This window comes from Erpetoichthys calabaricus, chromosome 2 (assembly GCF_900747795.2).
Source record: "Erpetoichthys calabaricus chromosome 2, fErpCal1.3, whole genome shotgun sequence".
NCBI classification, from domain to species: Eukaryota; Metazoa; Chordata; class Cladistia; order Polypteriformes; family Polypteridae; genus Erpetoichthys; species Erpetoichthys calabaricus.
In genome coordinates, this window is record NC_041395.2 from 87,695,103 (window position 1) to 87,708,686 (window position 13,584).

At 40.2% G+C, this 13,584-nt stretch overlaps 1 protein-coding gene across 1 annotated transcript in view; it reads right to left on the minus strand.

Moving 5' to 3' along the window:
- Positions 1 to 6,160: 6,160 nt before the first annotated feature.
- The window catches only part of LOC114646072 (pre-B-cell leukemia transcription factor-interacting protein 1-like), a 57,249-nt gene continuing 49,825 nt past the window's right edge, over positions 6,161 to 13,584 (minus strand). The window contains exons 11-12 of the mRNA XM_051923273.1: positions 10,919 to 12,258; positions 6,161 to 6,358 (exon numbers count right to left, since the gene is read on the minus strand). Of these exons, the coding sequence (XP_051779233.1) occupies positions 6,163 to 6,358; positions 10,919 to 12,258 (1,536 nt within the window). The 3' untranslated portion in view covers positions 6,161 to 6,162. The remainder of the gene's footprint in view (positions 6,359 to 10,918; positions 12,259 to 13,584) is intronic.

Below are 13,584 nucleotides of genomic sequence, written 5' to 3' on the forward strand. Positions count from 1 at the left end.
AGCCAGCTCACCGAAAAAGGCCATCATATCAGAACAAAAGGCAGTGGTGTAATCTGTGAAGAGCAGTTAAAAGTATTTATTCATTCATTTCAGCTGTATTTTCAGTGAGGAGACTGGACTCATCTTTGATTGTGGTAAATGTAGCAGCAGAATCATTTGGTTGAAGCTTTAGTGCCTTCGCAGCAGACCCATAGCAACAAGCTGGCCACATCATCATCTACTAACTTGCTTTCTTTTAGAAATACTAGATCTACAGTATTTTTCTGGCATATATAATCCAGCACATTGTACCTTTTGAAATTTGAATTACATTAGCTGAGGACGCTCCCCACCACCCTTTCCAAGACTTGGAGTGAATGTTTGTGCAGGCTTGCACAAACATTCACTCCAAAATACTTGGCAAAACTGCTGCTTATGCAGGCTTATGCAGCACATCATCCTCTAAGCCCTGCCACCCAGGAATGTCCATAAAAAGGAACAAAGTAATAAACACAACTGTAAGAAGTGGACAGTAATAGTTGTGTTAACAGGAGGGAGGCGGCCATCTTGGGCAGGTGGAATTATTGAGTCTATGCACAAGTGTGTGCACAGTATGGCACCTCTCAAAGATGGGAGAGATGTCCCTGACATGTGCCAATATGACAAGCCACAGCAGCTTTGGGAAGTGGAGTGAGAGTCAACTGCAGAACTCTTTTCAGTGGTTTTCTTAACCTCTACATCATGATGAAGCCAATGCTGGCCTTTTGAATGCTTAGCTGCATGGCATCTTTTGTCCCTCCAAGTGGTTCAGATGCACTCTTGCCTCATATCTTTGGAGAAGGAGGAAACATTTATTTTAATTGCAGAGACGGAATTTTATTTTAACAGGGCTGGCCACTTCAGAATGTAGCATTCTCATCAAGGCTGACACTTCGATGCTGGGAATAGCAGGGAAAAAGAATCAATAGTTGGTTAATTACAAGAGCTGGAAAAAGGCTAGGTGTGGAATTCAGTTATCATGTGCAGAGAAATGTGAGTTCTGATCATTATGGGTTTAAATTCTGGATTACTTCCTCAGGCCCTTCTCATCACTATCTTAAAAAGCTGTATGTATATTTAGGTTTACTAATTCTGTCATTGAGACATACTGAACTTTTATTTTAGCCAAGGACATGTTGTTCTTATGAGGAAATGACAGGTACAGAGGAGTAGCACTGGCCTTACCATAGTGATATGAGAATCGGTGACTTCATGATGGGACCCAATGAGGACGTGTACAAGGAGCGGAGCAGAGTGCGCCCAGGGCCAATCGCTGCGGCATTGTGTTTACCGGGCAAAATTTTGACACCATCTTCTCCATGACACCCAACAGGATCTACGTAAGAGGTAGGACTTGACCCATCTAAGAGCAGTGCCAGAAATGAGTAGTGATGTACAATTATGACAATAAGACAGGTTTGCATTTTTTCTGTATCTTTACAGAAGTGAAGTTTGCTTTCTTAATTGTAGCGGACTACAGACAATTAATGCTGAGCAGAGCAGACACCAACACAAATGACTCTGAAAGGAGCAGCTACTTCAGTGCTACCACTTGTTGAAATATTTAAATAACCAAAAAGTAAAAAAAAAATAAATAAAAAAATAAAATAATATAATAAAGGAAAATATCTGAAAGGAGCAGCTACTTCAGTGCTACCACTTGTTGAAATATTTAAATAACCAAAAAGTAAAAAAAAAAAAAAATAATAATAAAATAAAGGAAAAACAATTCTTCCCGCTCAAGCACACACATATTACTGCTTAATTCAGTAAAAGTATAGCATATCCAGTTTGTAATTTCCAGATGGTTGTAAAAAACATAGAAACTGATAAAGAGCAGCTTGCTTAATTAAGGTACGAGTCTAATCACTGTGGAGCCACTGAGGGCCACCGCACTGCTCTAGTCTGCCATAGCGCTCTGACAATGGTCAGCACAGCAGTCTCAGTGGAATGCCCCACGTGAAGACTACTTTGCAAGTGAATGAATTTTTATAGAGAATTAAGAATTTTTTTCATGGTCAGTGTAGTGTGGCCGAGCTGTGGACCGGGGCCACCAGTTGCACTGGGTTGGCAGTGGCATGGAGCCTTCCCGTGCAGCTGAAGGCTTAAGGGCGGTGGAATGTGGTATAGCGGGTCCACAGCTCCCATGAAAGACCAGTTTTAAATAAATAATCGCCGCACCCGCGGCTTAGTGAGGGGGCATGATTGTGTGGCTGAAGCAGGTCCCGGGGCGATTCATGATGTGGCCGTTTCTCACCTAAGTTCACAATTGAGAAACCGTCCGCAGCCATGATCGTTTCCGGGGCTGCTGATTTGCCACAGCTGCCACGTCCTCTTCATAAATAGAAGCGCGAGGCAGCTGAGGAAAAGGGTAAAAGAGTAAAAAGAAACAGAGGTTGCGGGAGTGAGGAGGAAGGCAGGAAGCTGAAGGAGAACCGGTGTGAGTGAGTGAGCGAGCGTGTGCTCGCATGCAGTCAGCTGGACAGTGAGCCCTAGCAGTGGTGTTTGACCGACACTCGGTGAGGGAGAAGGAAGCGGTCACTCCAACTGAGTGAACAAGGAGCTGGAGTGACCGGGGATGAAGGATGGCTGGCTGCGTAAGGCCGAGATGGCAGCGGGAGTCGTGGAGTCTTGGGAAGGTGTGCCTCAGCGTGAGAGACCTGGCCGATGAGGAACCCAAGTCTCAGTCAGGTAAGCAAGCCATACAGAGCCAGGGAATGGAAGGCAACCGGACAGTAGAGAAGGTCAGCTGCTGAGAGGGTGACTCCCCTGTTGAGAAGCCTGTATGGGAGAAGCAGGAGAGCCGACAGATAAAAGACACCGGCTTGTTTTTAAAGAGACTGCTTCCAGCATTGATTTAACCTCGTTTTAAAGGATTGTTTTTTTTCTATGGTGTTTTTTAACCTCCACTAGTTCACCTATTTTATGGATTATTTATTTAATGACTAGACATTAAGCCCGTTACAAAAACGGGCGCTAGAATAGTAGTGCATAAACATTAGTAGGAACCGTTTATTTTCTATTACAGTCATACTGACTTGTATGTGGCTGTAATATGCGTTACTGTATTGTGTGCCTTTAATTTTCTCTCACAGTAATACGTCTCTCCGGCAAGTATTTTAATCTGTGCTGGCGTGCAGCTGATTATTGTATGTATGGTGTCTCCCCAGCAATGGATTTTATGTGCGCGAAAATAAATCTACTTTTAAAAGTCATCTTATTGTAATATCATGTAAAATTCATATATTTAGGAAAACACTTTACACTTTACCGGGCCAAGTTTGTTAATCGCAAATCTGACATCCTCAGAGTGAACACTTGCACAACAACAAACACTAATCCCACCTCCTTGGGGAAGCTGGTCTCCGCGTCTCAGTACCCAATTGGATTTTTCGTGCGTTATGTTTTAGGTCTTACCTCATTTACCGAAATCCGATTGGATCGGCCGCGCGATATTTTATAGGTCCCGTCCTCTGTCTTGTGTGACACGTCAGGTGGCCTTTGAAGCATTGCACCATGTCCCACGCATGCGCACTTCAGCAGAAGACACACACACACGGACACATGGACGCACACAGGGATTTTATTAAAGAGGATTTGAAGCACTGCACTGTATTTAATTTAGATACTGTTTCGTTGTTGTTTTAAATAAAAGCACTTTCCACTATTACACCATCCCCTTGCTCCATTGTTATGCCTCACTGCCAAGCTCATTGGTAACATTACCGACGGTGAAGGGTTCAAGGGCTCCCAGAAGCTGAAAGGGAGCGTGGAGCGAACCCACATTGTCACAGGCTGTGGCTTGTATACACACACACATACATACATACATATATACATACATACATACATACATATACACACATGGTTTCTCATCACTATTTTCTTAATCTTAAAATGAATTAATGTTTCTGCAAGTAGTTTTGCCCATAAATAAGAACCCTGGTCTACCTGATCGTTGCTACAGAAGCAGACTACTTAACATGGAGGGTAAAGCAGGCGTAGCCCTGGCTACATTTGTGATGTTGTTATGTCCTCTGGAGTATCACATGCTGTGTTAGGGGGTATTCTGTTGACAGACCCTGATAAACAACACCCACTGTAGTGCACTGGCATGCAGAGGTGTTCTGTGGTTGCCAGTGCGAGTAACTCCTATCTCCAGCTTTAACGGAGGACTCAGCCCTGCCCTGTGCTCTGCTGTCCAGACGCTCCTGCAAGCTCATTTAAGGTTTTACTTTTTGAAACATGGCGTTTTATATTCCAGATGTCTTAGATCTCTGACCAAATCAGAATGTTCCACTTACCTTCATACAAGAATATATCAAAATGCAAGAAGCATCTCTTCCGTTACGAAGATGGTTTGTCAAACGAATATACCTGAAATATCTGACATCAGTAAAACAGAACTTAAACATACAGTATGCCCTAGTGGTTGAGAAAACTAGTTTCATACCCTTGCATTGTGTGATTATTATAATTAAATTTGCATGCCTACCATTCTGTTTATAAAAGTGAAAAACGGACAGCTTTGACACAAAATACCTCACTTGTGCTCATTTTTCCCCCAAAAGTTTATTTTCAGCATTGCTTAGTTTTTAACAGAAATAGGCAAAGTTGAGAAGGGAAAAAATAAATAAGATTTCCAAAATGCAACACGGAAAGAAATGACTTATTAGAGTGAAGAAAATATAATTTGAAATAATAAAAACAAATGTATCTTGTCAACAAGTTAATATTCAATTCAGTAAAACAAACCATTTTAATATGTTCCCAGAGCAGGAAGTTACACATCAGAAATATCTACAGCACATGGTTATTGAAAGGGAAGAACCCAACCCTGACAGCCACATGCACAGAGCACAGCTCAACTGGGAATGACGACACAAATTTGTGAAGCCGAGAATTTAACCAGATGGTACAGTCACCATCTTAGACTTAACCAAAGTGACTGATAGATTGTTGAATATTTTAAATGACTATTTCAATAAAACTAAAAATTGGAGAATGCGTGATATGTTCAGTCCATGCCACTGTGCCAGGCAGGGGCTTAATCTGACTGCCATTTCCCACTGGCTTATGAATCCTAAGCCTACAACTAATGAGCAGGCTGGCATTCCATACTACTGAAAACTTAGAAAAGCAAAGTACTACGAAAAACACAATACAAAAATATAACTTGAAACTGAATATTGAAACTGGGACAAAGCATATAAAGTCTCACCTGCTGGAATATGAAAAGCTGCCAGAAGTAATTTACCATTTCTGACAGATCTGTGAATGTGCAGAGTTTTGAGGACAGACTGTGGTCACTTTTAGTTGAGGGGTTTTCAGGGGAAACCATTTGTGCAGTTTCACACTTTTAGGCCCAAGATCTGATTAATTTGGTTCTTTGTTGTTTCATCTATTCTAACACAAATGAAAACAAAGCAGAGAAAATGAAATGGCATTGTTTTAACCTGCCCTCCTTCATCAGAACCAAAATAAAAATACCATACATTTTAGGCATTTGGGAATTTCATAAACAGCATTTTTTCAGAACCAAAATAAAAATATAAATACATTGTATGGATGCTTTTCATAAGTCATCAAATTAACTCAAAACAGCATTGAGCTTTCAGTTCATCCTGAAAAAAAACAACAAAAGGCATCTAACATTTAGTTTAACTCATAACTGAAAATAAAGTCTATGCTGTAGCATTTTAACTAACTAAAGCACTGTAAATATACATCTCTATTTATTCGGAACTTCACCTGCGGCCTTTTCCAACATTACCAGTGACTGGTCAGAACTCAAGACGTAAAATGTAACATCTCATTTGTGAGAATATTCCATTCAAGTACACTCTCTAAAAACAAATTCACAATAGTCGTTACTGGAAAAAGTGCTTCGTAATTAATACAGACCAAACTTTAATTCTATACAGTAGGATACGAAATTAGTTTTCACTTCTTTGAAAAATTTGGCACTACTTAATAATCATTTGTTTTGCTTTAATTTACAAATGTTCTCACTCATACACAACACTCACACATAATAATAAATACCCTCAAGATGCAGCAGGTAACAGCAGCAGGACGTCACATTTGTATCGACGGGCTTCCTTATTATTATATTTATTTAGATTGTATTTGCAAGGATGGCTTTTAATGTCTTGGATGGTGGCTCACTGAGGCCCCATGCCACTCCCAGCGCTTCCTCTTGTGAGGCCAGTCCTCTTGGTATTTCTCTCGCTTATCTTTATAGAAGTGCTTCTTCATCCCATCTTTCTGTTTTTTGTGTGGTTTGTTGTGATGCTGCTGCTGCTGCCACTGTTTCTTCATCTTTACCTTCATGTTGTGCCTAAAAGAAAAGAATTTAAGACCTGTTGCATGTTAGTAAGTTCTGAGTGATTTTTATGTCTAATATCTACCAACACTAGAGACCTCTATGACAAAACTAAAAGGTTAGGTCACGTTAAGGCACTTTTCCAGTGATTTTCAGTTGCTGCCTTCATCTATGTGCTTTTAAAGAGTTGGCTGCAGGTGCCAGTGCAGTGCCATGAAGCCACTCACCTAATGTTATATGCCTGGCAATGCAACAAAATCAGACATATTTGAGTTGTCTTTAGTCATTGGGGTGGGCTCTGTGTGCATGAGAGCTGACAACCAATGAATGCTGCAACGTGGAATAAGGAACATTTGGAGTTTGGACCCTCACAAACAAGAGTAGAAGTTCATCTGTCTGCTGTCTCATGTTTGACATACCATGACAGAACGGAAAAAAGAAAAGGGCTGAACTCACAATAGCTGTTAACCCTTCACACAGTGACATCAGGCAGCACACTATTGGCTGTCACAAAAAAGTTGTGTCCACAATTGTGCTGGGAACTTGGCACATAATTGGTAAATGTGACATGGTGAGCAATTTTCAGTTGTTTACACTGACATGGTCTGGAAACAAGATCTGCAACTGCTGTTGGGAAAGTCTGACATAGCCCTAGACTTCAATTTGTGTAATGTGACATCATCTTTAGTTGTTTACATGATTCCTATCAATAAAAGTCAGTGAAGCAAACTGCTAGGATGATTTTCACACTCTTTTGCTTTCAATAAAGTGAAAAGGAAGCACATGCTTTGGCATCTGTGAAATAACTTTGTGAATTATATCAAATCTGCACCCTCTGGAGGTAGGCCAATGTACAGCTTCTTTTACTTTTCACTTGTTACAGGTTTTTTTTTCCCCAAACAGGATCACAATAAGTACAATATTAATATAATATGTACTCTTCCGCAGAAGGAAAAAAATTCTTTTCATGCCTGTTAAACATAAAGATGCTGTTTTAAGAATCAAAGGATTTTCCTTCCAATAAAAGTGAAATCCAAGACTTTGAGTATCAAAAATGAACGCAAGTATACAAGCAAAGACAAGTGCAGGTTAGGAGTGCTTCGTCACTAATGTATGGGCACACCAGATGTTTTAAGGTAAGGGCCATGTTTGATTTGTATTACGTGATGTGATGACCAGGACGCTGGAGAGCGGTGATGCGTTACAAGTTGATCAGATATGCAAGTAAGAATTCCACTGTACAATAAATTGAAAAGATGCACTAGCTTGGAATGAATCCCTTCTTCATATGTGCTAAGATCATGGCCTAAAATGCAAATACTTAGTCAACTTGTACAACCTCAAGGAGCCCATTTTAACTGGGTAACCCATTCAATAGGATTAAAAAAATGTAAGTACTGGTGTGGACACACATTCAGGCAAATAAAACTTGCCAGTCCCTTTATGTCAAACATTTCAGAATCTCGCATCCCCTAAAACCAATCCACCACTTCTCCTTAACTATGGCTGTCTCTCAGTAAAGTGACTTATCATCACATACTAGTATCTTCTGCTCTGATCTAAGCTTTCATATTCACCCTTAGGCTAAAAAATGATGTTTTGCAGAAAAACGAGCATTGCTCATTTAACAATAACACAACTTAATCCAGTTCCGGATTGTGTTGGACTGCAGCATATCCCAACAGCACAGGGCCCGAGACAGACAACGGACTTGAGCAGAGGGTCAGTTTTTTTGCAGGGTACACTCGTGTACACACCTGCACTCACACTTTGGATCAGCCAAGAAAACATTTGCTTTAAAATTGCAGCCTACAGCTTTCTTGTTTCATAAAGACACAATACTGCTCATTATATGTATTTTTTATTAATACTCGACTTTTCTCTTATAACAGGTGCCAACAATCCTTGAGCCCACTGTGTGTCTGTGAGTGGATATATAATACTGATAGGAATTAGAAATTCACACTCACTGCTGGACTGTAATATCCACTTTCATTACTGGAATAAATATAAAAAGCAGAGTACAGTTAGGAAAACAGTACAACAAGAAAAACAACAGGACAAAATATCAACTGTGAACCTAAACAACCATGGTCTTACAGTCCTTCACTATCTTGTCCCATGTTTGACACGTGTGACACACTCATCCAATGAGCCTCTGAATCTGCAGCTGTGGGATGCTGGCCATTAGGAGGCAGAGGGTCACATCTATGGAAGTTGCAATTCAGGGCATCCTAAAGGTGCTCTACAAAGTTAAGGTCAGAAACAAAGGCAGGCCAAGTGGGCTGTCTTGAAGGGACTAAATTATATGGCAGGCAATAATTGGCACAGAAAGGACCAGGAGATGAACTGAGGAATTGTTAACCAGAAACAAAACCACAATAATCAAAGAAACCAAAACACCTGAGCCCAATACAGTAATGAAGTTGAAAAGTACAAGCAGGATTTCTGACTACCAGAACTCTATGGATGCCAAACATTTTACAGATTTTATGCTAAACCTGGATACAGCTAAGTGGGCCTCTCCATTTTTTTTTCTATCATTATGCACCTCTTAGATGGACCAGTCTGATGTGATGCATCGATACTGCTCTGGAGTGGTTATTTGAGTGTTGACAGATCTTGGACAGTCCTCGGTTTATTGGTCTGCTGAAACGCTGCCAGCAGTCAGGACACAGACAAACTGCTTAATACAATGCGTCTGGCAAAAATGGCAGGTCGCCTCCTATACTTTTGATAAAAACATTTGAGTCATTACTGAATATTCTAAAATAACTTATTGTATAATAAAGTGTATTTTATTATTTCTGCAATAACAAAATTGAATTATTACGTATTAAGAAACAAAAGCTGGTAAAAAAATCATGTGGCTCCATGATTGAAAACTAATACAGGTAAAATTCCGTTACAACGAATATCTTTAATACAACAAAGTATTTTTATGGTCCCGACAGTTTCCCCATATGACACGAGTCTATAGAAATCTCATTACTACGAAATACATTCAGCAGATACTTTCATTATAACAAAGTGCCCAAAAGACATTGAAATGCCTGAATGAATCATCCACAGAGCAGTTAGTTCTGTGGCCACAGCTCAGTTGTGCACAACGATCCCCAAACAGAAACACTGTACATTTTGTTTCTTTCTTCGAACTTTCCTCGTACTGTTTTTTTTTTTTTGCTGTTTTTGTTTTCTGTGGTTTTCAGTGATACCTTTGCTTATTGCTCGTCAACATTTGAAAAACATTCATTGGAATTTAACTCATTGTCACCCTCCTATAGAAATGGCAGACATGAAAAAACAATAACAGTTCATATTAGAAAAAAACAAAAAAATGTACATTTTTGCTGCTCTCAATTGTGGCAAAAAAAAAAAAAAAAAAAGACGTTGCCAGTGAATTCGGAATTTCGCTATCGCTATCAACTTTCTTGAAAGACCAAGCAAAAAAGAAGAAAAATCTCGGGTTGCAAACGTATGTGAACTGCTGCATTTGAAGGTTCAGTGATGCTCGTTCAAGAAACATTCCTATTAATGCGGCACTCATTCAAGAAAATGTCAGGTTTGTAAACTCTCTTGGGACCTCCCTCAACTAGACAGCATGCCGAAGAGCATCCCGAAGTCCAAACTCTGCGTCTATGGAAGACTTTTTATCTGTTGTTGGGGCAACATCCAGCTCAAAGCTGTGCTGCGTCTCTCCGCCAAAGTAAACAGAAAAGTTCTCGATGGGTGATATGTAAGGTACATTGTAAATGCAGGCAACAGGATTACTTGATCACTGAACTGCTGTGTCTGTGTATAGCAGAGTGGCAGATCCCACTACAATAAATAACCCTGCTGTTCCTGTTTCAAGCTGAATAAAGCTGGTTTTGCTAAAGTACTGAGACTTGGCCTCGTGTTTTGGGGTGCAAGACACTTATGGCGCGGCCCCGATCTTTAATGATTTGCTTCTGTGTCGCTTCACTGCAGCTCTATGAGCCTGTTGTTACCCTGCCCCGGCAACGGACAAACAAGCTTACACAGACGCGGCAATCTCGCTTCGGGATGCACTTCAGCATCTTGTTACCGTTGGGTGGGGAGTGGGGGGGTCTCAAAAGAGTTCAGAAACCTCACAATATGAAGAAGAAAAGGATGATTCAGCTCCTGATTGATAACTGTGCTTCCAACATTTAGATAATGTTTGTGTGGAATTCCTCCCACCCAATTGCACAGCAGTGCTTCAGCCATTGAATTTGGCCATCATTCGCACCCCTGAAAATGTATTATCGCAAGGACATGCTGAGAAAAATTCTCGTCAGCATAAGGAGGAGATTAAAATTAACGCGAAAGAAGCTATTGAAATGATTGCAAACACCTGGAAGTTAAAGAAAGCACTATAGTAACAAATACAGAATCTCATTACAACAAAATTTTCGTTACAACAAAATATTTTTTAGGTCCCTGGGAGTTCATTGTAACGGAATTTTACCTGTATAATCAGACATGTTCTAGGATCCACATGCAACATAAACTTTAAAACTATATATCTACGTACAGTATCTTAACATTTACCGTATACCTCTGGTCTCCACCCACCTGTTTTTGCCACGTTCAACACCAAAGAAATGGTGGAAGACCTCCTCGTCAAATTCTTCAACCTCATCATCATTCCCTCCCTGTCTCTCGATTATATCTTCAAGCATTTCCTCAACGTCTTCAACAAAATCTCGGAAAAACATCCGATCGTGAACAAAGACACCATTCTCAAAGAATCCATCCGAGAACTTCTTCAGCTCTTGTCTGCTGATTTGATCTTTCACCTTCTCAAGATAGGCACCAAGAATTTTCCCAAAGTCTTGTTGTTGGACAGGCTTCAGTGAGGTTTTGAAGTGCTCCATGCCTTCCTTGTGAGCACATTCCTCAATGCCTGTGCAGCCTTCTGGTGCTCGATAATGCTTCTTGCGCTCTCCATCATTTTTCCAAAACTTGTTATGCTCATGATGACGATGATCAGGTCTGGCTGCTCCTTCTCCAGGAGTTTCCCAGTGCCTTTTAACTTTATGCATGTCACCCTTGTCCTCTCCCTGTGGTTTGTTTTCTTTATTCCATTGTGAATGTACATGTTTATGCTCAGTTTTGTGCAAACTATATTCCTTTCTATCTTTCCAAGTTTCCTCATCTTCTCTCTTTATATTCCTTTCTTTCCTTGTCTTCCAATCCCCTTCTTTCCTCATTTTCCATTCCTCTTCCTTCTTAGTCTTCCACGTGTCCTCTTTTTCATTCAGCTGGCCTTCTACATGCCCTTCTTTCTTTCTAAAATCTTTCTTGTCTCCCATTTCCTTCCATTCATGCACTTTACCTGCCCCAGCCATCTCAACCTTATTTTTCATCTCTTTTTTCTGATCTTGATGAAACCGTGTGTGAGGGCTATATTTTTTATCCTTCAGTTTTTCAGAATGTTGGAGCTCCAAAGCCAGTCTCTTCTCCAGTTCCACTAAGCTCTCTCTAATTCGTGTTCCTCTAACCGTTCTTTCGCCTTCTGTGTAAGTGCCATTTGAATTTCCAACCAGGCCTTCCAGCTCTGTTCTCATGCTCTCTAGAAGCACTCTTTGTTTATCGAGCTCTTGTCTTAACATCAGTGTCTCGGCCACCAAGGTCTCCTTCTGATTCAGCAATGCAGAGGTTTTTCCCTTTTCAATCTTTAGTTCCTCTGCCAGTCTTCGGTTCTCAGACTCCAGGGTTATGTTTAACAGTGAAGAAGTACTACCTGTGACGTTAAATTCGGTCACCTTCTGTCGTAGAATCTCTACCTCCTCCTGGAGGGCAGGCAACAACTGAACTTTCTGCATGAGCTGAGTGTTCTTCTGAACAAGTTCCGGGCATTGCATGGTGGCTTCAGTTTTCTCCAGCACAGTTTGTAGTTCTTCCTTCTCCGTCTGAGAAAAAAAGAAGCCAGCACATCAGGTATTTAGGCTATTCTGAAGTTTAAAAAGTTCACACTTAAAAAATTTAGTTAAAATTAAAATTAATAATCTAGAAATCAGTTAAATATTTGAAGCATGACAAGAGTACACAAAATGGTATATGAGAGTTAAAAAACAAAAATGTCCAATCAAACCTTTTATGGGGGAGGGAATCTTGAATTATCATTATTATTTTTAGGATTTGTTTGCAAATTTAGTTTTCTTTGGAGTAATATTTATTATGTTTCTATGGACTTTTTATAGTCAAAACAGATTTTTCAAACAAGATCTGTAAAATTTACATACATTTTAACGACATATTTATATTGAAATGAACAGAAGGGAGGACTCGTATAAATGTGGACTTATCAAAATTTGCTCTTCATTTACACAGTATCAATTGATAAAGGAGATAAATACAACAAACATCATACCACATTTACATTTTGCGGTATAATTTAAATAAACATAAATCCATATGTGTAAATAGCACAACCTCTACATGCATCTCTACCTAAAATGCCTAAAATTAGAATCAGGTGCAAACGATTAGAACAAGATCATTAGCGAGGATCTTGGAGGAGATGGTCTCACTTAAACGTCAGGCATTTAGTTTGGTTTGTTCTTAGTTGCTGAAGTGTGCGTTATCACCTTGCCTAGATCACAAGAGCTCTTTGTGACCTTCACAACGAAAGTTATAGATGCCTGTGAGTTTAAGAATGGATTTAAAAAGACCTCAATTCTACTATCCAGGAGATATCTATAAGGGGAGGAGATTTCAAACAACTGCCAACGTGTCCCGGCCAAGCTACCCCAGCAAGTTCAGCTCGAGAGCAGAACAGAAGATGCTGAAAGAAGCCTTCATCACAGGGCCCCCTGGTAGCTCTTGCCACCGCTAATGTCAATGTGCAGGAGCCTACTATTAGAAAGAGGTGGAACAAATTAGATCTACATGGGAGGTGTACCAGGAGAAAACCTTTGCTGTCCAAAAAGAATGTTTTGCCCATGAACACATAGGCAAAGACCAGGACTCCTGGAGCAGTGTGCTCTGGACAGATGAAGTGAAGATAAAAGTTACTTGGCCACAGTGCCAGAAGGCAGATTTAGTGAAAACCAAAGACAGCATCTGACCAGAAGAAATTAATATGAACTGTATTGCATGGTAGTGGAAATGTTATGATTTGGGCTTGATTTGCTGTATCAGAGACTGGGCAGCTTAACATCACAGAATACACTTTAAATTCTTCATTTTACCAGAGGCTACTTGAAGATAATGTGAAACCACTGTCTAAAGACTAA